The sequence below is a fragment of the Geotrypetes seraphini genome, chromosome 3 (assembly GCF_902459505.1).
Source record: "Geotrypetes seraphini chromosome 3, aGeoSer1.1, whole genome shotgun sequence".
In the NCBI taxonomy this organism is placed as follows: Eukaryota; Metazoa; Chordata; class Amphibia; order Gymnophiona; family Dermophiidae; genus Geotrypetes; species Geotrypetes seraphini.
In genome coordinates, this window is record NC_047086.1 from 80,520,694 (window position 1) to 80,547,565 (window position 26,872).

Below are 26,872 nucleotides of genomic sequence, written 5' to 3' on the forward strand. Positions count from 1 at the left end.
ATACATACATATGGGTTACAGTTGGTTGATGTAGAGTGAGGCATTTGAGAGGTGTTGTAAATTTAGTTATTAATATAGACTTATATTTTGGATAGTATTACTGCTTTACAAATATTTGAACACTTTTATATTTGCATGGAAAGGATTCAGAGTTAAAGTCCTGGATAAGTAGGTGGGAAGGGAAGGAAGGGTGATTTGTTCAGAGATATTTGGGAGTTGCATAGAAGAAAAACTGTGCACTGGTATGCTAATCTTTGTTTTGAATCTAAAAAAAAAGAAATACAAGTGGAAATAAAGAAGTAAATAAGAAAACAGATAAATGGGGCGGGACATGGGTGAGATGGTGACGGTGCATGGGTGGGTTAGGGGCGGGGCAGGGCCAGGGGGGTCCAGTATACTTATGTGCCTAGGGGATCTCGAAGAATTAATCCTTCCCTGGTCCTGACAATAGAACAGAGCTTCCCAAACTGTGGGTCAGCCCCCAAATGGGGGTCACAAAACCCACATTTGGGTTATGACATGGATGGGCTTCTCCATAGGTGCATCATTAATCTGCAGCTCCAGAAAGTCATACGATTGTATTTGACTGCAATCATGGGGTTACAGGCTCAAAAAAATTGATAAGCACTACATTAAAATAAATATCCTGGGATAATATTTACATATGCATGTCCTGGAAGTTCACAGGCTGGTTAAGGATACAGCTATTGCCCAGAGCACTCCAAAGTAGATCTAAAATAAATTCAGGAAAATTGCTGTTTTCCCTATCATTAGATACGTGGGATATTGTCATTTTTCCATGGCTAATACCTCTAAGGGTGTTTCTGTCATAGTGTGAAATATCTGGAATGATCTGAAAGGTACTTTTCATATCAGAATAATGTTTACTGTTGAGAATAAAAGCGAAGGAGAAATAGTCTATTAGTTAAAACCCTAGGCTAAGACCCAAGGAGAACTCATTCAAATACCATTGCTGTTTCTTTTGATCTTGGACAACTCTGTTGCCCTAGTACAAACCTAAGGGCCCTTTTACTAAAATGTGCAAAACCCTTTAAAGCAGGGGTGTCCAACCTTTTGGCTTTCCTGGGTCGCATTGGCTGAAAAAAATGTTTCTGGGGCAGCACAAATGCGCAAGCACTGCAGCAAGACAGAGGAAGGAGCCAGCAAGATGGTAAACACCCGGGGGCAGCAGAGGAAAACACTACATTGCCCTCGACCGGGGCCGCACAAAATTCATCACTGGGCCGCAGGTTGGACACCCCTGCTTTAAAGCATTTTGCCATAATTTGCTTGTCAAAATATGCTAATCATGCACTATTGAGTATTTAAAACATATTTCTAGTAGGTGGTGTGTCTTAGGTGGGCAATGGGCAAGGAAGCATTATCCAGCTAGTGTGTTTGCACTAGCATGTGTTAACTGGATAATGATACAATACAAAACAACTTTTTAGATCCTGCGGTTTTCAACAGGCAATCATTGCGGCTTACAGCAAGATGAGCTATATTTGTGATATCGTTATTGATAAGCGAGTTTAATATTGACAGGTTAGTTTTAGGATGGAGGTCAATGGGATGAAGAGGGATGGGAAGAGTTAAATCTACTGGGGGAAGAGATATGTATTTAATGTTTTCCTGATGACTTTAACCAGGGAGCACTTAGCTCCTCCTTAATAGGAGGTGATAAGTGCTCCTGCATTAATTCTTTCGTCAAGTCCCACATGCGAATGGAAAAATTAGCATGGAACCTGCAAGAAATATATATATATATATTTTTTTTTTAAATATATATTTATTGAATTTTTTCAATATAATCAAGCATAACTTGTACAGAAAGGAAATTCAGCAAAAGAATTAATCATTAAACATATACTTCAATCAAACATCTAATATAAGCTAAATCTCTACTCAAGTCCACAATTAAGATCCAAGGTGGATGATAGGCAAGTAATACAAAGAAAATTTAAATTAAGTAAATTATTACTAGTAGACTGGAAATACACCTTTCCTTAATCTAAGCACTCATGTTCCATCTTTCTCCAAACATGAAGTTGATAGAAAGGTTGTCAGTTGAGATGGCTCAAAGAAGACAAATTTATGTGAACGATAGTTAATTACACATTTACATGGATGTCGCAAATAAAATGTAGCCCCTAGAGCCATAACACCAGGTTTCCTTAACAAAAATTCACGTCTCCTCCGCTGGGTCTCCTTGGTCAAATCTGGGAACATTTGTATTTTACAACCTAAAAATTCTTTTTGTTTATTCTTAAAGAAAAGTCTCAGCAGCCAGTTTTTATCTGGCGCGAGCGCTACTGTTATAAGTAAAGTTGCTGATTCATAAGAAAAATATTTTTAAAGCAGTCTCAATACTGCCAGGTTAAAAATTGGCTTAGCACATAAGAAAGTCTTGAATTAGTCATGCTAATCTTAGATTTTGCTATGGCTTAACAAAAGGGCCCCCTTAGAATAGAAGCCCTCAAAGAGAAATATCTAGTATATCTGAATGTAACTGACCTTGAGCTACTACTGAATAAGCTAAATCTAAACAAATAAATATATAAAGATGGAAACATTTGCCTGAAGGACAGTTAAAATGGTTTACCTTCAAACATACAGTATATTTGAGACTAATGTCATCTGCATAAAATATTTTCCATTGTTTGGTTTTATGTGCCCATTTTTCATTATACATGATTTCATTAAAGAACTAGTTATGCTATGCATATCTTACTATTTCTTGTAAAATGTGTATGGCATAACCAGTTATTGTATGGCATTTTGCATATCTGAAAAAAATGGTCAGGCAGGAGGGAAAATAGATACCATAATGAGAAACAACTGTGATTTAAAAAAAAAAAAAAAAGCCCATTCCAAAATGTTTTTTTGTTGTATCTTCCACAGAACTCAGTTGATTATTATGAAATTTAGTGTGTCATATCCTGAATGAAATTGATGTAAAAGATTGCAAATATTTCCCATCACACCACAACAGTACCTTGTGAAAATGAATTGTTGCTATGGGATACATGCAGAAGCAGAGAATAATTTGTAAACAGTCTCTGTATCAAAATTCTTCTTACTGCAAAAGATTGAATTCTGATAAAGAACTTGTAATGCTAAAAGGTTACGTCAGTCAACGATTGTTGAAAGAGTTCCCATAGAAGGGTTGGAACAAAAACAGCCTTGATGTGCTGTTATGCAAGATCCAAGGCACTGTGGATCATAAGCCAGACAATGGATGACCGCTCGATTCGCACACAAGAGCACATTGACATGGTACGCAATCTTGTACCGAGCCAAGAGAATGCACCACAAACACACCAAACAACTAGCCAAATAGCAAGAGAAGCAGGATAATTCCTGACAATCTGAAATTAAAGTGTCTTAAAAAGGGTCATGCCCAAGAGTTAACTTTACACAACAGAGACATGTGCCTGTAATGGTGCAAGCAGCTTCATCTGGTTTACAGATGAAAAGATATTTACAGTACATGAGAACATAAGAATAGCCTTACTGGGTCAGACCAATGGTCCGTCAAGCCCAGTAGCCCGTTCTCATAGTGGCCAATCCAGATCACTAGTACCTGGCCAAAATCCAAGGAGTAGCAATATTCCATGCTACCGATACAGGGCAAGCAGTGGCTTCCTCCCGTGTCTTTCTCAATAACAGACTATGGACTTTTCCTCCAGGAACTTGTCCAAACCTTTCTTAAAACCAGCTATGCTATCTGATTTTACCACATCCTCATATATTCCAGAGCTTAACTATTCTCTGAGTGAAAAAAAATTTCCTCCAATTGGTTTTAAAAGTATTTCCCTGTAACTTAATTGAGTGTTCCCTGGTCTTTGTAATTTTTGACGGAGTGAAAAATCAATCTACTTGTACCCGTTCTATTCCATTCAGGATTTTGTAGACTTCAATCATATCTCCCTTCAGCCGTCTCTTTTCCAAGCTGAAGAGCCCTAACTATTTTAGTCTTTCCTCATATGAGAAGAGTTCCATCTCCTTTACCATCTTGATCGCTCTTCTTTGAACCTTTTCTAGCGCCACCAGTTAACACGCAGAATGATTGCCTGTACTTTCAACAACACTGAAGCATGAGGTTAATACTAAATGCCTACTACAGACCTGCTCAACCTTCAGCCAATCAGTCAAGGTCTCAGTCACAATCTTGAAACTTGGATTCACAGATCTATTCTTCATCAATCCTGGGGTTAAGATCAATGGCACATACTACCAGGGTGTACTCAATGCAGAAGGTGTTGCAAGCAATCCGTCACATGTTGGGAGACTACTTTTAACAGGACAATGCCCCAGCACATCGGTCAAAGGACACTGTTGAACTGCTACATCAGAAAACTTCATTGGTCCAGACCTTTGCCTGTGAATTCAAAAGACTTAAACCCAGTTGACTAGCAAATCTGGGGGCTGATACAGGAACACATCTACCAGACAGCGATATCTGACATCATAGATCTTAAACAGCACCTCATCTCTGGGCTAAGCAGAAGCAAAGCATCGTTGACAAGTCCATAGATCAGTGGCAGCCAAGGCTGAGGACATGTCTTCATGCAAAGGGAGCACACTTCGAACATCTGCTTAATTAAAACATTACTTGTTGACTTTACATTTTTCTGCAAGATATGCCATAAAACTTTTTTGATGTGTTTTAATTCAGTTCACAATCCATTTTCACAAGGTAGTGTTGTGGTGTGGTGGAAAATATTTGCAACATTTTATATCAACTTCATTCAGGACACAACACATAAAATTTCATAAGAATCAGCCATGTTCTGTAGAAGATATTACAAAAAAACTTATTGTATGGGTGGGTTTTTTGGGGTTCATAGTTTAGTAGGGAAGGTCTTGAACATCATGTAAGTGTTTTTCTACTAAACTCCCTAAGTAGTATCAAATCAATGTGTTCCTCTTTTATTTTTAATCCTAATGCAAAATATGTTAATTTTCTCACATGCCTAACTTCCACATGAATACATTATGGGCCTGATGCTATACAGGGCATATCTCCTATGTGCTCCTTATAGCAGTTGTCAATCAACTGCTTGGCAGCATTTACAGAATTGTGCCTAGTGGCACCCATCTTGATTTAGGCATCGCTAGGCATCCTAATGTTAAGCTCTGGAGACACCCAAATCATACCACACCTATTCTCTGCCCCTAACCACGCCTTCTTTGCAGGTAGGAGTTGTTAGGTGCTTCGACTTAAGTGTCGGTAGGCACTACTACGAGCTATCTGCAGAACTCTTAATGGTTTTTACATTTTTTATGAGCTTTTAATAGCATGGTCAATTACCACACCAATTAAGTTCATTATTCAATCTTGAGCTCTGCATGGAACTCAGCTAGACGTCCCGCCTAGCTGTCCCTAACCTAGGTGCCGTTTATAGAATTTGGCCCTTTGGATAATATAATACATTCAGCACAATTGGGATCATAAGGAATTGACACATGGTCATGTTTTCTATTTCCTAGTTCTGAGTTATTGTATCAAATCATTGAATACTAAAATCATGTCAACTGTTGCTTTTATGCAAATACTCAATAAAAGTGCTTTTTGAAATGACCTTGATTATGTTACAAAAGAAGTGCATAAGACAGAATTTGAACCAAATACTTAAACTAAAATTAAATATTTACTGTGACAATGAAATAAGCCTCTTCAATGAAAGTGTCACCCTAGAATGACAATTATAGTAGTATTCTATTAAAATGGTTATAGGACCACTGGCTTTGAGTTCCAGGATATCGATAGGGGTTAAATATCAGGTTTTGAAAAGCATTATTAAAAAGAACTAGTTTTTTAGCCCGTTATATTAACGGGTGCTAGCAGCCCTTCTTCCTTACTTTTTTCTCCCCCCTGTCCAGCAACAACCCCCTCCCCTTCTCTGCTCCCACTGTCTAGCAGTAGCTCTTCTCCATTGGTTTTACCTCCCCCCGTGTCCAGCACCACCTCTTCCCTGCTCCCCCTGTTCAGTAGTAGTGCTTCTCCCTAACTTTTACCTCCCCCCCTGTTCAACAGCACCCCTTCCCTGCTTCCCCTGTCCAACAGTAGCCATTATCCCTTCCTTTTACCTTCCCCCTGTCCAGCAGCACCATTTGTTCCAAATTCCAGTGGTCTCTCCCTATCATCGGGCCCTCTCCTCCTTTTCCCGTTGCCGGGGTGCCTGCAGTGGCGCCTTATGTGAAGCTATCTCCAACGCTCACACTCTCTCCCTGTCATCCTGCTCCAGGGTGCTCGATTACCTCCCCTAAAACGGATGTTAGAGTTGATTACGCGACTGCATGCGGCAGTCCTTCGCTTCCTGTTTGTCTCCGTGGGCAGCATTTTTTTTTTCATTGAGGCCAGCTTCCAACTGCCACTGAAACTGCCGCATGTGCCATGTGCCGCAAACAGTAGCACGCACCGCAAATAGAATATGGCCACTGAAGCACACATCACGGTGGCAGAGATCACGGCATTGTAAGTGCGCATGCGCGCTTAGGATTTTATTATAGAGGATAGTTAGCTATCAATTGGTATGATTTAAAACTTCCAAAATAATAGCATGCCCTGAAAAACTTATTTGCATTGAACTGAAGGTATAGTTGGTTTATACATTCTATTAACAAGCTCCTCTTTCCCCTATTCTATTCTATTCTATTCTTATTTATTTATATTCCACACTATTCTCACAATAGATTCTAGGTGGATAACAACAATTAAAAAATATTGCGTCCATATGTCGAAAGAGGGGGTGATATATGTCTTTGTCATAAAGTGTAATTTGCAAGAATTTAAGTGCTGTTAAAGTATAAAATGTCTGTACAATATGTTGCACTTATTTTTTGGCTTTAAAATGAATAAATAACAATAATTAAAATAATTAAATAATTAAAAAATAAAATGTTTAACAATTTTCTAAAGTTAAAATAAGAAGAAACTTTTCTTAGGGCAGTTGAAAAATCATTCCTATAAACTCAAAAGATTTGTTCATTATAGATTTCAAACGACCATATGAACTTATAGAATAACCTCCCCTAAAATCACCCCATCTACAAACTCACTACCTTATACATATTTACTTCTTCTGTCAAAATTATAGCCAGAACAAAACAACTTAAAACTTAAAAGTAACTAGATAGTGTACCATCATAAAATTATTAAAAATCCAGGTTTCAAGTCTTTTCTATAAGTAAAGTAGTTACATTCAAACCTGTGGAAGCTTATTCCACAAAGCAATAACTATAGAATAAACCATAGGCAGCAGAATGCTTTTTTTTTATTTTGGGGGACCCAAAAGCTCTGCCCTAGACCCTGCCCCAGACCTGCCCAAACTCTACCCTAGACCCCACCCCCATAATAATAGTACAAATTGTAAATGCCATTTTTCCCATTCATTTTTTAAACACATACAATACAATCTTAATACATAATCTTAATACATACAGAATTTTTCAAGTACCTTTCTTATTTCTAATCTTAATGTATATTTTCTGTAAACCGCTTAGAACCTAACGGATGTAGCGGTATATAAGAAATAAATTACATTACATAATGGTAACCACAAAATTAAACTATACAAAGCACACTCTTTTTCCCCTCCCCACCTCTGCACAGCATTTCGTTCTCTCTCCTCCACCCCCTCATTCCCTCCCTTGCTGCAAAAAGAGTGGGGAAAGAGAGAGAGAGAGAGAGGGATCCATGGTGCAATGGCGTACCAAGGGGAGGGGCGGGGGGGAAAGTCCGCTCCGGGTGCACGCTGCAAGGGGGTGCACAGCCGGCCGGGTCCGGAACCACCCGCGCTGCTGAAAACCAGGGTCGGATCTTCCCATTTCCGCCATGGCAGATCGCAGCAGGGGGAAAGCTTTGGGGTAGCGGAGACAGCAGGGCTGCGGCCAATCCACAGTGGGGAGCGGACGAGCATGCGAATCAGGAGGAGAGGTGGGGGTGAGCAGCAGTCCAGGCCAATCGATGGGCTTCGGCAGGGCTCGGCGACTCCGGAAGTGAAAATCGGCAGTAAAAATCCTCCTGATTTGTACGCTCAAAATCGAAGTAGGGGAGTGGAAGGAAGGATGTGATGTCACTCGCCCAACGAGTCCCTCGTCTTGGGATGTGAGCAACACTGGGATCGGGATGACCTCGGACCGATGCGCTTTCTCACGGCTCCCCTTCCTGTCTCTCACCTGTTCGTGTTGGTGTGGGCTGGCTGCGCGCCCGGCGCCTGGGACTACGAAGTGCCGATTTTGTACTCAGCGCGCGTCCCGCCATGCTAGGGTGATGGTTGCAGCACGCAGCTTTTGTGTAAGGGGAATGGGTGGCATGGAAGGGCATGGAGGGTGACAAAGGGGGGGGGGTCAGGGTGGTATGGAAACATGGTGAAAGGGGAGTCAGGGTGCTAGGGAAACATGGTGAAGGGTGACAAAGGTGGGGTCAGAGTGCTATGGAAACATGGTGAAGGGTGAAAGGGGGTCAGGGTGCTATGGAAACATGGTGAAGGGTGACAAAGGGGGGGTCAGGGTGCTATGGAAACATGGTGAAGGGTGACAAAGGGGGGGGTCAGGGTGCTATGGAAACATGGTGACGGGGGGTCAGGGTGCTATGGAAACATGGTGAAAGGGGAGTCAAGGTGCTAGGGAAACATGGTGAAGGGTGACAAAGGGGGGATCAGGGTGCTATGGAAACATGGTGAAGGGGGGTCAGGGTGCTATGGAAACATGGTGAAGGGTGACAAAGGGGGTCAGGGTGCTATGGAAGCGTGGTGGATGGAGAGAAAGGGGCAGATGCTGATGGAATTGCAGGGAAAGAGATAAGGGGGAACGATACTGCATGGAATTGGATTGTAGGGAGAGAAAGGGGGTAGATGCTGACGGAAGTGGAGGGAAGAGAGAGAAGGGACAGATGATGGAAGTGGAGAGAAGGAGAGAGAAGAGGGCAGATGATGGAAGTGGGGGGAAAGAGAGAGAAGGGGCAGATGATGGAAGTGGGGAGAGAGAAGAGGGCAGATGATGGAAGGAGGGGATAAATAAAAGGACGGCACATGATGGGGGAAAAGGATTGAGTTAGGGAAATACTGGAGGAGGTGAGGGAAAGAATGTGGTGAGCTGTAGGTAGACAGTAAAAAAGGAAATTGATGAGAGGGTAGTAAGAACATAATCTAGATGGATGCAGAAAACAAATTGAAAAGGAAAATGAGGGAAGAAAGGGATTGCAGAAGAGAGATGTGGTAGAGGGAAGGAGAGGAGATGCCAGACCAAAGGAGAGATGGAAGGGGGAGGCATACAGTTTCTGGAAGGGGCATAGAAGGAAAGAAGATGCCATATAGGAGAAGAGAGAAGGCAGACAGTGGATGGAAGGAAGAGAGTTACAAGAAGATGAGGAAAGCAGAAACCAGAGAAGACAGGTAGAAAATAATTTTCTATTTATTTATTGCTTTAGGAGACATGTGTCATTGTATGCAGAGTCCAGCTTCTTGCTGGTTCAATTTAACCTTTATCTATGTATTTCTATTTTATCCCCCCTTTTACAAAACTGTGGAGCGTTTTTTAGCGCCAGCCGTGGTGGTAGCAGCTCTGATGCTCAGAATTCTATGAGCGTCACCATGGCTAAAATCCACACTACAGTTTTGTAAAAGGGGAGGGGTTAGTTTGTGATGACATATTCCATACTATGCGAAGGTGTTTTCTGTGTTCTGTGTGTTCGAAAGACATGGTTTTCTGTTAGGATTGACGGTGTAGGATTGATCTGTACTAGTCTGGCTTGTTTAGTTTTACAATGGGTGTATTGATGTACTGCTCACTGCATATGTAAGATGCTACCTTTTCCTAGGTGTGACGTGTGGCTTGTTACTAAAAATCATGTTTTTCGTACAGATGGGGAGTGTGCCAAAAAATGATGGGCCCCGGGTGTCACATATGCTAGGTACGCCACTGCCATGGTGCATCTCTCCAATTCCTTCTACTGCCACATCCAACATTTCTCCCTCTCTTATCCCCAGGATAGTGTGCACCATCACCAGCCCCATGGCCAACATTTCTCTTTCTATCACCCCTCTCCAACACCATGCCACACCTCTTCCTCCATTCCCTCCACCACCATGTCCAACATTCCTCCCTCTCATCTCTCTCCCTCACTCCTCTCACACCATGTCCAACAATTCTTTCCCTCCCTAAGCCCAATAATTCTCCTCTTTCTTCCTTTTCCCATGTACACCATCTCTTTCTCTCTCACTCACACCCATGCACAACAATTCTCCATTTCTATTCCCTCCCCCACCTCAGCGTCTCTTTCCTTCCCTCCATCCATCCTATGTCCCAAATTCATGCCCCTCCCTCCTTCCTTCCAGCCTTTCTCCCAATTGTGTGCCACCTCTCTTTCTTCTGTTTTCCAACACGTTCCCTCTCTCCATTCTGTGTCCCAAATTCATGCCCCCTCCCTCCCTCCTTCCTTTATCCCAAGTTCACATTCCCCTTCCTTCCTTCTGTGTCTCAGTATGCTCCTCTCTCCCATGTCCCAGAGGAAACATTGCTTTATTCCTTTTCACTTTTTATCTAATCAGTTTTTCTATCTCCTTCTTTCATCCCCTAGCTTTCACATTTCTGATCTTCCTATTCCGTTATTTTCTTCTCATTACCACATTTCTACCCTCTTATACTCATTATTCTGCTTACTCATCTTCTTGACAGCTCTCTCACATGGATCCATCATTTATAGAATGTTGCCTCCTTGTCACTTACTCCACCCTTGTAACCCAGCATTTCTTAACTCTCTTTCTTTTTCTTTTCCTCCAAGAAGTCCATCTCTCTTTTCTGCCCTTCCAGTCCCTCCTACTATGTCTGACATCTCACCCCCCAGTTCATATCCCCTCTACCTTTCTAGTCCATCTCTCCTCTCCCTGAGTCATCAATCTCTCCCTCCCTCTTCTGCCCCTCCCATGAACCTCTTATCCATCTTGCCCTCTCCACCAAATCTATCTCTCCCTTTCCCCATTTTGTCCCATCCACATCCATTTCTCCATTTTTCCTTCCTTTGCCATCGCTCCCTCTTCCTGACCCCCTCTGCCTTCCCCCATGTCACTCTCCATCTCTCCCTCTCTTTCTCTCTCTGTCCTTCTCCAAATCCATCTCTCATTGCCCCCTTATGCCTCCCTTTACCTCCTCTCCCTGTCCTCCTACCCCCTCTACTGTCCCTACATTCATCTCTCCTTGTCCCTCACAGATCTGACATCTTTCCCTTCTTCCTTCCTCACATCTCTCCCTCCTTCCCTCATTTGAGTTCAACATCTCTCCCTTCCCCCACTCACTCCCCCAAGTCCTATATGCTCCTTCTCTACCTTCTACTCCTCCCCCGAATCTGAAATGTCTTGGATGGAGCCTTATTTCTAGAGCCTTCCATTGGAAGAGGCACCTTGCTACCAGCCAGTGTACTTGATGGTCGGCTCTCTCTGCAGCATCCCTTTGCTTACATCTACTCCTTCCCTCCCCCCTCCCACCATGTGTCTACCTTAAATGTCTTATAAAAGCATAGTTCCACCTTGCCGCCATTCCTGGCGTCTTCTTTCCACTATGGCCTACCCTCTCTGACAACTTCCTTTACCCGCTAAAGCTGGCATTTTGGTGCGTATTTTGGCACATATTGGCTGGCATTTTGGCGTGCAGATAGTTTGAAGATGCCAACATGATTTGCCATTTTGTTTAGAGTCAGAGCTACATTCTCATGATCTGAGTATCATTGTTTTGTGTTTGTCCTCTGAAGAAGACATTCCAGATTGCCAAAACTGGGATCCTAGTTGTGACTACAGCTTTTAAACTCTCACTGAGACAAGTAATTAAACAGAGACTTTTTATGCTAATAAAGATACCATTGGTTTGATATAGACATCTCACTTGCCTTTTCTTTTGTTGTTTGCTAAATTAAAACATCTCTATCATATCTCGTATCTCCTGCCTTTCGTCCAAAGTACACATATTGAGATCTTTGAGTCTGTCCCTGTATGCTTTATGACATAGACCAGTGTTTCTCAACTCGGTCCTGGAGTACCCTCTTGCCAGTCAGGTTTTCAGGATATCCACAATGAATATGCATGAAAGAAATGTGCATATAATGGAGGCAGTGTATGCAAATGAAGTTTATGCATATTCATTGTGGATATCCTGAAAACTTGCCTGGCAAGGGGATATTCCAGGACTGAGTTAAGAAACACTGATGTAGATCATTGACCATTTTAGTAACCTTCCTCTGGACTGACTCCATCCTTTTTATATGTTTTTGAAGGTGCGGCCTCCAGAATTGTACCCAATATTTTAAATGAGGTCTCGCCAGAGTCTTATACAGGGACATCAATACTTCCTTTTTCCTACTGGCTATTCTTCTTCTAGTAATAAGCAGTGTCAGTCCAAAAAACTATTGTGTCATGCCATTTTCCATGTTGTTAAGTGTGCACTCTTTCCAAAATTATGCACACTATTCACAAAGAATGTGCACTCTTTTTGAATGAGTGCACATTCTTACTTGATATGCCATGCATCCACAATGGTTTACACATTTATTTATTTGGATTTATTAACTGCCTTTTCATGAAGAGATTCATTCAAAGTGGTTTACAATACACTGAATAGTAGTCAGGTACGCTTAAGTATTTTCCCTATGTGTCCTGGCAGACTCACAATCTAACTGTAGTGCCTGGAGCAATGGAGAGTTAAATGACTTAAGCATACCAACAGTATATCAAGTAAGAATGTGCACTCTTTGTGAATAGTGTGCATAATTTTGGAAAAAATATACACTTAACAACATGGAAAATGGCATGACACAAAAGTTTTTGGGATTGACACTGCTTATTACTAAAAGAAGAATAGCCAGTAGGAAAAAGGAAGTATTGATGTCCCTGTATAATGGTACTGCTCCCTTGGATTTCTGTAGACCAAGTGCATAACCCTGCATTTTATAACACTTAATTTTAGTTGCTAATTTCTGGACTATTCTTCTAGTTTTGCAAGATACCTCATCATCTACAAAGAGACAGATCTAACTAGACAGCCTTTCTGCAGTATCACTCTCGTTGCCCACTCCCCTAGTTTGTTCAGGTCCCTTTGTAATTCCTCGCAGTCCTCTTTAGTCCGAGCACCACTAAATAGTTTGGTGTCGTCTGCAAATTTTATTATTTCGCACTTCGTCCCTCTTTCTATATCATTAATAAATATATTGAATAGCAGAGATCCGAGCACTGACCCCTGCGGAACACCACTCATGACCCTCCTCCAGTCTGAGTAGTGGCCCTAAACATGTTAAAAAGAACAGTCCCAAGAACAGAACCTTGAGGCACACCATACCTTCACCTTAAACTCAATTTAAACATTAACCTTAATTTCTTATTACTATATGTTCCTCCACCAGTAGGGCAAAACAAAATAACTTTACTCCAAGATCTCATTTTCGATTTCTGTTCGACTTCACCACTCCCTCTGGTTTTGGGCGACTTCAACATCCATTTCGATAATGTTTCTGATATCAATAATCAGGACATATTAAGCATTTTTCATCCGCTAAATCTGTATCCAACTATAGTAGGACCAACTCATTCAGTGAATCATACCCTAGATATGATCTTCTCTCCCAAATCTCATTACATCGAATGTTCTATTCCATTAGTTACTCCAGTACCCTGGTCTGATCATTATTTCATATCTGCTACTCTATCCTTTCCTAAATTAATAACACATAAAACTCAAACTGAATCCAAGCTAATCTCATACCGTGATTTTGCCAGCTTAGAAGATACCGATATTTTACCTTTCTTTGATTTATCCTCTATCAATGCTACGTCTAACTCAATGGAAGACCAACTTTCATGCTGGAACTCTTCTCTACAACTACTTTTAGACAGTAAAGCACCAATAATTTTCAAATCTATATCGCCACGAAAAATGTCTAAATGTATACGGCTGAACTACATCTTCTAAAAAAACAACTTCGAGCTCTTGAAAGAAAATGGCGTCATACTAAATCCCAAATAAATCTTTGAAATTTTAAAGAAAAGGCAGCCATATATAAAACTAAAATCAATCAGGCAAAAAATAAATTTTACTCAGAAAAAATTCATAAGGCAAGAAACTCTGCTACCTTATTCAACATTTTAAAATCTATTACATCACACAATACAAGAAATATTACACCCCAGATATCTTCTTTGAAAGCACAAGACATTGCCAATGCATTTAACCAGAAAATCAATAACATCCGAAATACATTTCTTCCCAACACAATTAAAAGTCCTTCAAGCAATCATCTTAGAGAGCACCTTCCAACAGCTAAATGCTCAAATTTCAGACTTCCCACTCTTAACGATATCAAAGCACTTTTTTCTCAAATAAATTTAAAGAGTTCTGGCTCCGAAATCTTTCCTCCATTTTATATAAAAAAAATTTTCCATCTCCTTGGCCCCTTCATTCACACGATCGTCTCAAAAAGCCTACATACTGCTTCAGTTCCTGCTCTTTGGAAAACCTCTATTATCATTCCACTACTTAAAGACCATAAAATCAGTAAAAATGACCCTTCTAACTACCGTCCAATTGCAAATATCCCCTTCTTAGCTAAACTGACTGAAAAATTGATATTCAACCAGGTATCCGACTTCATTGAATCAACCAATGTTATGCACCCCAATCAAACAGGTTTTCGCAAACATCATAATACGGAACATTCATTGATCGGCTTAACGAATAATATCCATTATTTCCTGGACCATCATAAATCTGTTGCTCTTTTTTCTTTAGATATTTCTGCTGCATTTGATACAATCGACCATGATCTCCTTCTTAATCATCTTGAGTCAATTGGCATTTGTGACCAAGTCCTTAATTGGTTCACATCCTATCTCACTAATCGCACTTTTTTCGTTAAGTTTAATAATGAGTACTCCAATGCATACTCTACGTCTTTTGGGATTCCTCAAGGATCTATTTTATCACTTCTTTTGTTTAACATTTTTCTCTCGCCACTATTGAATCTCTGCCAGTCTGTTGGCTTTACTGCTTTTTCGTACACAGATGACATTCAATTAATTCATCCTCTTAACCCTGAAAATCATGAAGACATTACATCACTAAATAAAAAACTTGAATTAGTTCAAAACTGGCTCAACACAAACAAATTAGCGTTAAACATAAATAAAACAAAGGCAATGATTTTTACTTGGAAAAATGATATCGGTCTGAAGTCGCCATTCATCCTTAATAATACCCCAATAGAAATCGTTCCCAAATTAAAAATTTTAGGGGTTATAATCGACGATAAATTTGTATTCAAAGACCATATCAATAACATAGTTAGAACATGCTTTTATAAACTACGCTTAATACGATCTATTGCCAAATTTCTTGAGCCCAAATCGCGCAATATTTTGATTCATTCACTAGTAATAGCTAAAATGGATTATTGTAATTCTTTACTACTTAACATTACTCAAAAAGAAAAACGACGTCTGCAAATTATCCAAAATACTGCTATTAAATTGATCTATAACGCTAGAAAATATGATCATGTTACACCATTATTTATTGATGCTCACTGGCTCCCTATTAGCCATCGCATATGGTTTAAGGTTATGTTGCTTATATTTAAAACTTTAGCTTACAACGAACCCCAGTTTATATCAAAAATGCTAATTCCCCACAGCTCTGCGCGTGCACTCAGATCATCTTTTCAAAATTTATTAGTTGTTCCTTCTCTAAAAATAATAGGTACACGAAGATCAGACATGTTTTCTGTAATCGGTCCCCAATGGTGGAACTCTTTGCCTCAACACATCAAAAACGAAAAAGATATCCCTTCTTTTAAAAAATCATTGAAAACACACCTTTTTAAAGATGCTTTTAACATTTAAACCTTTTTTGACTTTTATGATATATATATTTTTTTAACTACCTTGTTTCCTTTTGTTTTCTCCCTTATTTGTCTTTCTCGATATAACAGATGTATCTTTTTACCCTCCTCCCCTTCCAACTAAGTTTGTCTTGTCTTAATCTTAATGTTCATGTATTTTGTATTTTTTTTAATTCTATCCTATTTTATAATTATGTACATCGCTTTGTAAACAGATTCAGCGATTCATCAAATATCTAATAAACCTTGAACCTTGAAACCTTGATCCCTTTCCTTAGAGCGATCTCCATTGATCACTATCCTCTGTCGCCTCCACTCAATCAGTTCTCTTTTTTAAAATATATTTTTATTGAGAATGGCAAATGGCCCAGACAAAAAAAATCACAATCAGTAAAATTATAATACAGGAAAAGCAAGAATTACAATGTAAGATCTAACAATTACAAACCTCCCCAAAGAGAGGATCCAGCAGTGAGCAGACTGGAATCCAACAAAGAGAGAAACATCTAACCAATCCAGACCCACATCACCTGTGACTGGTACAACTCCAGACTAGACCATCAGCCATATTATTTTTATTTTAGGAAACCCACCAACCCTCAGACAAACACCATCCTATACACCCCAAGTCGCACAACAGGCAAATAGAGAGCATACTACATCCAACTCAAACAATCTACCCAAGCATACCACCCCTACGAATCCGTCCCCCCCCCCCCTCGGAGTACAAGTAGGGAAGCAGAAACACCACAGTTGAGGATTCCAGAAGAGCGAATGCAAGAATGTGGTCAAAGAATAGTTAAGTAGTAAGGAGGTCCAGCAAGGTCCCCCACAAAGTAACATAATGCCTCATGTTCAGTCTTTGGGATTTATCATAGGAATGAATCTCAAACTAAGCCATCTCTCTCAGCTTGCCCCACCATTAAGTGGTAGGAGAGGAGTCCTCAGAAGACCAGTAGGGACATTGGGAAGGGGAGACATTAGGAAGGGGAGAAGCCCTGCTCTTATAGTGATCCCTGGAGGCCCAAAAGGAGGATGCCATAGTCCCATTCCATAGATCTATGAAGAACAGATTCAAGGAGGCCCAGTTGCCCCTGCCAAAGAGTGAGCTCAGTGCACTCAAGAAACAAGTGGATATAGGCACCAGACTTACATTTACACTTGACATAGATATCACTGCTCCACAATCCCAGCTGTGCCCCCTTATGCTGAGTGATATGAGCTCTGTGTAATATTTTATACTGCATTTCCTGATAATCTGCAGACTTAGAAAAGAGATAAAGGGTCCGGAAGCAGTCCAAGAACTGGGGTTTGGTAAGGTCCTGGCCCAGAATCCCCTCCTAGCTCTCCCGTAATTTGCTCATCCCAGGATCCCGTGAAGAGAGCCGCAAGACACCATACCAGTAGGAGAACTGGTTGAGTACAGGTGGGGTAGCCGCAAAGATCCGATCCAGAGACCCACAGTCCCAAACCTCCGCTCCTCCCACACCTAGCAGGCAGTGGTCCAATAATGTTGAAGCTGAAAAAAATAAAACAGATATGTATGGGGGATCATCCATTTCACCTGGACCTGTTGAAAGGAGGGAAAGGAAGCATCCGAGAGGTCCAAGAACTGTGCCATGTGACGGCAGCCTCGCTGTACGTACCTCCAAAACACTGATCCACCCCAACCAGACAGAATCCCTGAGTTACCCTCAAACAGCAAATAAGGGGAAATCTCAGATGGTAAGCCCTGTTGTCGCCACCACCCTTGCCAGGCCTGCCTAAAGGGCAACAAAAATCAAGAGTGGCCTCCAGAACGGACAGCATGTTACAGCTGAGAGTCAGTAAATTAAAGAACAGGAAAGGTTGGCTCCAGCCCTCAACCCACCCATATGAACATAAGAATTGCCGCTGCTGGGTCAGACCAGTGGACCATCGTGCCCAGCTGTCTGCTCATGCGGTGGCCCCCAGATCAAAGACCTGTTGCCCTAATTGAGACCGGCCCTACCTGCGTTCGTTCTGGTTCAGCAGGAACTTGTCCAACCTTGTCTTGAAACCTAGGAGCGTGTTTTTCCTTATAACAGACTCTGGAAGAGCATTCCAGTACTCCACCACTCTCTGGGTGAAGAAGAACTTCCTTGCGTTTGTACAAAATCTATCCCCTTTTAACTTCAGAGAGTACCCTCTCGTTCTCTCTACCTTTGAGAGGGTAAACAACCTGTCTTTATCTACTAAGTCTACTCCTTTCATTATCTTGAATGTTTCGATCATATCTCCTCTCAGTCTCCTCTTTTCAAGGGAGAACAGGCCCAGCTTCCCTAATCTCTCACTGTATGACAACTCCTCCATCCCCTTAACCATTTTAGTCACTCTTCTCTGGACCCTTTCGAGTACTACCGTGTCCTTCTTCATGTACGGCGACCAGTGCTAGACACAGTATTCCAGGTGAGGGCGTACCATAGCCCGGTACAGCAGCATGATAACCTTTTCCGATCTGTTTGTGATCCCCTTCTTAATCATTGCTAGCATTCTGTTTGCCCTTTTAGCCACCGCCGCGCATAACGCAGACGGCTTCATTGACTTGTCAACCAGTATTCCCAGGTCCCTTTCCTGGGGGGTTTCTCCAAGTACCGCCCCAGACATCTTGTATTTGTGTATGGGATTTTTGATACCGACATGCATTACCTTACACTTATCTACGTTGAACCTCATTTGCCATGCTGCTGCCCATTTCTCGAGCGTGGTTATGTCGCGTTGCAGGTCTTCACAATCCCCCTGTGTCTTCACTACTCTGAATAACTTCATATCATCTGCAAATTTAAACACCTCACTCGTTGTACCCATTTCCAGATCGTTTATGAATATATTGAAGAGCATGGGTCCAAGTACCGAGCCCTACAGCACCCCACTGGTGACGTTCTTCCAGTCCGAATGTTGTCCATTTAGCTCCACTCTCTGTTTCCTATCCGCTAACCAGTTTTTAATCCATGCTATCGAATGCTTTCTCCATATCTAATCCAACCACTGCAGATTGTCTCCCCCCCCTTACCCTTATGTTCGTGAATGGCCCTCAATACTTTCATCAGATTCATCGAGGCATAGCGACCGGGCACAAATCCCACCTGATCCAGGTGGATCAAGTCTGGCAAGAAACAATTAGATGCTGCGCCAGTGTCATAGTTAGTAATTTAATATCCTGGTCCAATAGGGAAATGGGTCTGAAGAAGCCCACCAGTTCAGGATCCCAGGCTTTGGCAGCAGTACAATATGTGCCAAGTTGTCAGGAAATCGACCTTCAGCTCCTGCTATTACATTACACATCTTGCTAAGAGGGTGAGCCACCAGGTCCTGCAGCATCCGATAATATTCCAGAACAAATCTATCCGGATCCGGTGCCTTGGTTAAAGTGAAAGAACCAGTCGTGATAGATATCTCATCCGCCATTATGGGCGCTTTCAAGGCCGTCATTTGACCCTCTGTCAACTTGGGCAGCCCCAAATCTGCGAAAAAAGTGGTCAGTGCTTCCCTATCCAGAGGCTGGCACCCATACAGAGACTGATAGTATTGAACAAATTGCGCAGCTATGTTACTCTCCCCCCATGTCACATATGCCTCTGGCATCTTTAATAGTGATAATAATCTGTCCTCCGAGGTCAAGACCTGCTGCTCTACTTCCGTGATCCACCGGCTCTGGGAGTCAAACTTCTTATTAATCTCTTCTACTGCTGATTGCAATTTGTTAAGGTGGTCTGCCAAAGCCACTGTTACTGAGCGTGTGATTTCCTGTATCTAGTCACCCGCCGGAATTGTAAAAGACACGGGCTCTGCCACCATCTTGGGTATGGGTGACTGGAGCTTTTCTTGGGCTGGTTTAGCTGCATGGATGGGCATGCCCAGTGCCTCACCACTCTCCGATCCCTGCCAAAAAGAACGGGTAGCCTATCATAGTTCTCAGGGGGGATAGGAAGTCAAAAAACAATGATTTTGCAGGATTAAACAGCCAATTTCACTGGGCGGGAGCGGAGCTCTCCTCTCCTGTGACCGTTCAGACAAGCTGCATTACATGACCTTCCTCTCAATCAGTTCCTCTAAATCAGTTCTTGACCCAGCCCATTACTTTGGGAACCATTCCTAGGGCACTCAGTTTATTTATTTATTAGATGTTTGTGTGGAACACTGTCAAAGGCTTTGCTAAAATCTAAATACACCACCTCTAGCACACATCCTCTATCCAATTCTCTGGTCACCCAGTCAAAGAAATTGATCAAATTTGTCTGACAAGACCTACCTTTAGTGAATCCATGTTGCCTCCGGTCTTGTAATACACAGGATTCCAGAAACTTGACCATTCTCTGTTTTAAAAGCATTTCCATTAATTTGCTTACAACAGAAGTCAGACTTACCAGCCTGTAATTCCCTACTTCTTCCTTACTTCCACTTTCGTGGAGAGGGATCACATCTGCCCTTCTCCAGTCCTCCGGTACCACTCCCAACTCTAGACACTCGTTGAAAAGGTCAGTCAGCGAAGCTACCAGAACTGAGGAAAAACTACAGAATAAGGTGTTAAACTAGAATCAGTGGGATGGGTAAACAAGTAAAACATAAAAGGAAAAGGTCACTTTAGTTTTCAAAAATGGTAGCTGAAAAGTTGGGGAGAAAGAGGTTACCCTTCAAAAACTACCAGGGATCACAGAAAGAGGAAAACAGGCGGAAAAAAATCTAGGTAGAAAAAAAATTAGGGTTCCTTTTACAAAGCTGCAGTAGCAATTCCCCTGCTGCAAATGCACTGAATTCAATTCCTATAGACTTTGGTGCGTTTTCTGCGTGGAAATCACTATTGCAACTTTGTAAAAGGGGCCTTAAGAGAAGCTGGTAAAGTAGACATGAAAGCAAAGATGCAAATGGAAGAAAAAAATTGCTAATATGACAAGTCTGGGGCACAAGATATTTTTAGATATTTTAGGGACTTTCAAAAATGGCATTGTGAGGCTAAAGAGTGAAGAGGACAAACATGTTGAAGCTGAAAAGGATAAAGTGGAATTTATTATCAAATATTTATGTAGCTTAAGAGCTGAAGGTAGGACCAAAGAAGACATACACAATTAGGAATGAAGGGGTGACAGACCTTTAATGATTTTCAGAAGACAGTATTTGTGAGGTACTAGCTAAACTAAAGGTAGTCAAAGTAATGAGGTTGGAAAGGATATATCTGAGGACTGAAGAAACTTAAAGAACTTCTGATGCCTCTGCCTGCTGACATTTTCAATGCTTTTGAGTATCTGGAGTAGTCCTGGAGAAAGATGGATGTTGTCCCCTCCACGTAAGTGGAATTATGTAAGAGGATAGGAAATATAGGCCACTTAGTATGATCTCTGTGGTAAGCCAATTAATGAAAATGCTTCTAAGACAGAGGATAGTGTAATTTATGGAATCAAAGGATTAGAGGACTCAAGGTAGTATGGTTTACTCTTAGGACAAGCAGGCATAATATTTTCACATGTGGGTGATGTCATCCATGGAACCTGGTACGGACACTGACAAGTTCACTGTCAATTTAAATCTTTAGGCACTGCACATACTGCATGTGCCTAGGAGAGAGTATTTTGAAGAGTCTGACTCAGATATATCAAACCACTCTGATGAGAATCTGCCAAATTTGTCAGCAGAAATATCCTATGTCATGCCTTATGATCCTTCTCCTCCACCTCAAAGGTGTAAGTCTCCACCAGAGAGCATATCCTTTACTGGCTTTATAAGGCAAATGGGTCAAACTCTTTCCATTAAAATGTAGATGTAGGAAGAACCTCACTCTGAGTTTTTTGAGCTTCTACTATGAATCAGCACCAACTGACTGTATTAAGGTGTCTTTACATCAGGGATCTCAAAGTCCCTCCTTGAGGGCCGCAATCCATTCGGGTTGTCAGGATTTCCTCAATTAATATGCATTGAAAACAGTGCATGCACATAGATCTCATGCATATTCATTGGGGAAATCCTGAAAACCTGACTGAATTGTGGCCCTCAAGGAGGGAATTTGAGACCCCTGCTTTACATAGAATCATGAAGAATACTCTATTTAAGAAGTAGGAGACCCCTCTATCAGTCCAGGTAGCTTCTAAAATAATTGACACAATATAAAAGTGTCCAGGATTTGAGAAAACACAACTTTAACATCACTCTCTAGTTATGAAATCTGCTCTAAAACGCTCATTCAGTCCAAGGTCTTATGCTTCTGCTCTTCCAGGCAGGGAAACCAGAACACTAGACTCTTTTGGTAAATGTATTTTTCAATCATCCATGCTCATAAATAGAATTATGGACTACCAGTCTTATTCTTCCTTTTTTTATTTTTTTATTTATGGAAATTTGACAATTTATAATATCAAATGATACCAAAGAAAAAGGATTCTTACACAAAGTTTTACAATAATTATACACATAATACATAATTCCTTTTCAAGCCCACAAGACTGGGGAGCCATACCACTATATCAACTAACATAAGATACAAAGAAAACTAAGAATTGGTTCTTGATTCATTTGAATCTTAACCATTCCCTATTAATTGGGACTCTAACATCCTTCAATTTTCTCAGTAGTGAAACATTAAACCAACAGTTCTCATTTCTGTTCTCAAGCCATTAAAAATTGTTGTAATTGAATGGGAACCCCAAATACATATTCAATGTCTTGTAGTTGGACAAGACATTTGCATGGAAATTTTAGATAAAATGATGCCTCAAGAGCTAAAACTCTTGCTCTTAATTTCAAAAATTCCTTCCTTCTTAGTTGCGTAGCTCTTGAAACATCGGGAAAAATCTCCACAGAATTTTGTCAACCTATTTTTAAAGTAAAGTTTCATTATTAACGTTTTATCTATCTCATTCATGCATGTTATTACCATAGTGGACCTACTCTGAATCACATCTTGACTATCTTCCAGTTCTATTCTTCCATTTATTTAAAATACTTGCTTAAACAACTTTCAGAGTATGAGGAATTCTTCCTTCAGGACAAACTTAAACAATTCCAATAGTTATCCAACAACTTGTTCTCTACATGAAAGTTCGTAGCTAGAGGCATATTTGATGCATTTTATGTTTCTTCTAGAATATCACCAGTAACAATTGCTATGTACCATTTATCTTGGCTCAGATGCTTTGATTTAGAAACTTTAATCCAAGAGCACCTTTCAGATGTTCCTTGCAAGGGTAATGTTCTATTTGGAGACAAGATTGAAGAAGTGGCTGATAAAATTAAAAAGAAAAACCACATAGACACCTTGTCAACTTTGTCTAAACCTCAAACCTCTTCTTCCTCTAGAAGATACTCCATTCTATCTAGATATTCATATTACTATAACACAAGACATCATTATAGTCATCCATCTTCATCAACCTCTAGGCCTGCTGGTCAGCGTTCATATACACAACAACAAAAGACATAAAAGTCTCAACCTCATTCTCAGTCCAAACAGCGGTCATCCTTTTGACTCTTTTCTAGAGAGCATTGCCAATGTTCCCCTCATTTTATCTCCCACTCTCCTAATCAGAGACAGAGTGCTCTATCTTCAGTAACACTTGACTCTTATCACAACAGATCAGTGGGTGCTTCAAGTTGTTACTCAGAGCTATGCCTCCAAACAACCCACCAAAAGAGTCTCTTTTCAGCTCCCTCCAGGAACTCTTAGCCCTTTTCCAGCTAAATGCAATAGAACCTGTTCATCTATAGAAGAAGGGGTGGTGTTCTACTCCAAGTATTTCCTGATACCATAAAATGACTGAAGGCCATCAACCCATTCTAGACCTCTGAGGTCTAAACAAATTTTTCTGAAGGAGAGGTTTTGCATGGTCTCTCTCAGAACCCTTCTACTCCTACTAGAAAAAGGAGATTTGCATTGCTCTACACTCACATATCCATCCTACCTGCTCATAGGAAGCATCTCCACATAGATCCTTGACACTTCCAGTACAAGGTCTAGCCCTTCAGACTAGCCTCTGCTCTTCATGTTTTCATGAAATGCCTAGTAGTAGTTGCGGCAATCCTTTGCTCATAGGGGTTTCACGTATTTCCCTACTTAGATGACAGGTTGATCAATGCTTCATCATCACAAGCAACTCAACGTGCCATAACCTTGAATAGGTTGAAAAGTTGGCTGTAAAAGCTAGAAGGATGCTAGGGTGCATAGGAAAGGTGTAGCCAATAGGAAAAAGGAGGTATTGATGCCGCTGTATAAGACTCTTGGGAGGCCTCGTATAGAATATTGTGGCGCTGTAGGAGAAAGGAACACCACCAAGCTTAAAACTGTAGTACATCAAAAACACAAGATGATAAGTAGAATCCTATGATAATACAAACTGATTAAATATTTCACAGAATGAATAAGCTAGTCATATGATACAATTCCATTCAATAAAATCATTTAAACCACAAGGGTGAAAAGTTTGGAGATGGAATATCCAAAACTGCACTGTATTGTGTGGACTCACCCTATCACCAACAGAGTATATACTTTGAAATCTGTAACTAACTGTAAATCAAAATGGGTTATATATGTCATCATTTGTCGATGCCTTTGATTTACGTGGGATGCACCCAACCAGCTATACGGACAAGGCTTATAGAACACAGGAGCAGACTTAATACACAATCTTTAACTTCCCTGATGGTACCTCACTGTATGGAATTTCAACACTCCTTTGACAACCTTAGATGGTGTATCATAGAGCAAATACAGGAAGATGTCAATGGAGATAAGCGTGCTTGTTTACAACTTCAAGAACACTTTTGGATATTCTATCTCCAAACTGTTCATTTTGCCTTTTTTTCATTGGTTTTCTAAATAAATTTCATCATGTTTTTGACGTACTACAGTTTTAAATTTGGTGGCGTTCCCTTCTCCTACAGTGCTATTTTAATTCTCGCCTTACTTGTTTTCAAATCACTAGAGTGGCGTTTCCTAAGTCACTACGAGCAGTATTACAATTTCCAACGAAGGGGGATTCGTCCTCCAAAATGGATTCCATTGAATTTTGAAAAGATTTTTCACACACACTATTGCACTTCACAAATTTTCACTGGGAGTAAGTCCAGGGATGTTTCACACGTGAACCCTGCTGGATATACAGAGTGACAACTTTGCCTTATGGCTATCTGACGCAAAGTTGTGAAAACTGAGGACTCGCTCTTCATATAATAATTATTTTCACATTATAATATTTAAAATAAAAAATTTTAGGCCATCTGCTTTCTTCACTTCATCAAGGAAGGATGTTGATTCAAGTGGATACGCTTCTCATCCTTGTGTGCAGTACATTCTCTGGAGCCCATCTCATGTCCACTTTAATCCATCTTTGACTACCTAATCTATCTCTATAATTCTGGTCTAAAAGCCAGGAGGGAGAGGATAGAATCGTCACCTGCCTGCCAGGAGCAAGAGTGAAGGATGTGGCCAACAGGATCTCCAGGATCATAGACAGCGCAGGGGGAGAGGACACTGCTGTGCTTATCCACATGGGAACCAACGATGTGAGCGGACGGAAGTATGACAGGGAAGAAATGAAGGGTCAGCTCCGCTCACTCGGAAGAATACTGAAGATCAGGGAGGTGAAGGTGGCCTTCTCCGAGATCCTCCCGGTACCAAGAGCGGATGGAAGGAGGCAAGGGGAACTGCAAGCGATCAACGCCTGGATGAGAAGATGGTGCGAAGAGGAAGGCTTTGACTTCGTGCGCAACTGGACAACGTTCTGGAAAAGAAGCAAGTACTACAGGAAAGATGGACTGCACCTCAACGAGGAAGGAGCAAGAGTATTGGCAGGCAACTTCAAGAAGGCCATTGAGAAGGCTTTAAACTAAAGGTCAGGGGAAAGCCGACAGTCGACCACTAGTCGATGGTCCGGGCGACAGGATGTCCCATAGAAGGAACTATGGACAACTACTCAGACACAGGAGGGGACGACCACAAAGCATTTAAGAGAGACAATACAGGAGCAAGGAAGGATACCGTGAAGGAACCAGGGGAGACTGCTAAGCTTAAGGAGTCTAAGAAGGCAACACAAAGGGAACTCAAATGTATGTATACGAACGCTAGAAGTTTGAGAAACAAAATGGGAGAATTAGAAGCAATAGCAAAGAACGAAGAACTGGAAATCATTGGCATAACAGAAACCTGGTGGAATGACGAAAACAAATGGGATACAGTACTTCAGGGATACAAGCTGTACAGAAGAGATAGAGTGGGGCAGAAAGGTGGAGGTGTTGCACTATATGTTCTTGAAGAAATAGAATCTGTGAGAGAGACTATGACAGAAGAGAAAGAGAAGCTGGAATCCCTCTGGATAAAGATTCCCAGACACAATGGAGCTGACACAAAGATTGGCCTTTACTATCGACCGCCAGGACAAATGGAAGAAACAGACGTAGAAATGATAGAGGAAATTAAACACGAATGTAAGACAGGTAATGTCATAATCTTGGGGGATTTCAATTTTCCTGGAATAGACTGGAACCTGGGAATTTCAAATTGTGTTCCTGGAATGTTCCTGGAAGTGCTAGGGGACTGCTTTCTGGAACAATTGGTGGGAGAGCCGACAAGAAGAAACGTCACCTTGGACTTGGTCCTAAACGGCATTACGGGGCCAGCAAAGGAAGTAGAAGTCATGGTCCCGCTGGGGACAAGCGATCACAACATGATCAACTTTAGACTCGATGTCAGGAAGGGGAAAAGTACCAAAACCTCAACCACAACTTTAAACTTCAAAAGGGGAAGATATGATAGCATGAGAGCCATGGTGAAACAACGGATCAAGAAAAAAATGGGCAAAGTCAAAACGGTAGAACAGGCATGGTCCCTTCTGAAAAATACTATCACGGAAGCACAAAGCCTCTACATTCCGAGGATATCCAAAGCAAAGAAAACCAAAGGCAAAAGAGAGCCGGCGTGGCTTACTAAAGAGGTGAAAGAAGCCATAAAAGAAAAGAAGGACTCCTTCAAAGCATGGAAACGCA

The 26,872-nt window shown here is 41.2% G+C and overlaps 1 protein-coding gene across 1 annotated transcript in view; it reads right to left on the reverse strand.

Moving 5' to 3' along the window:
• The window catches only part of MYT1L (myelin transcription factor 1 like), a 612,659-nt gene that overhangs the window by 519,341 nt on the left and 66,446 nt on the right, over positions 1 to 26,872 (reverse strand). The window contains exon 5 of the mRNA XM_033939893.1: positions 23,174 to 23,184. Within this exon, the coding sequence (XP_033795784.1) occupies positions 23,174 to 23,184 (11 nt within the window). The remainder of the gene's footprint in view (positions 1 to 23,173; positions 23,185 to 26,872) is intronic.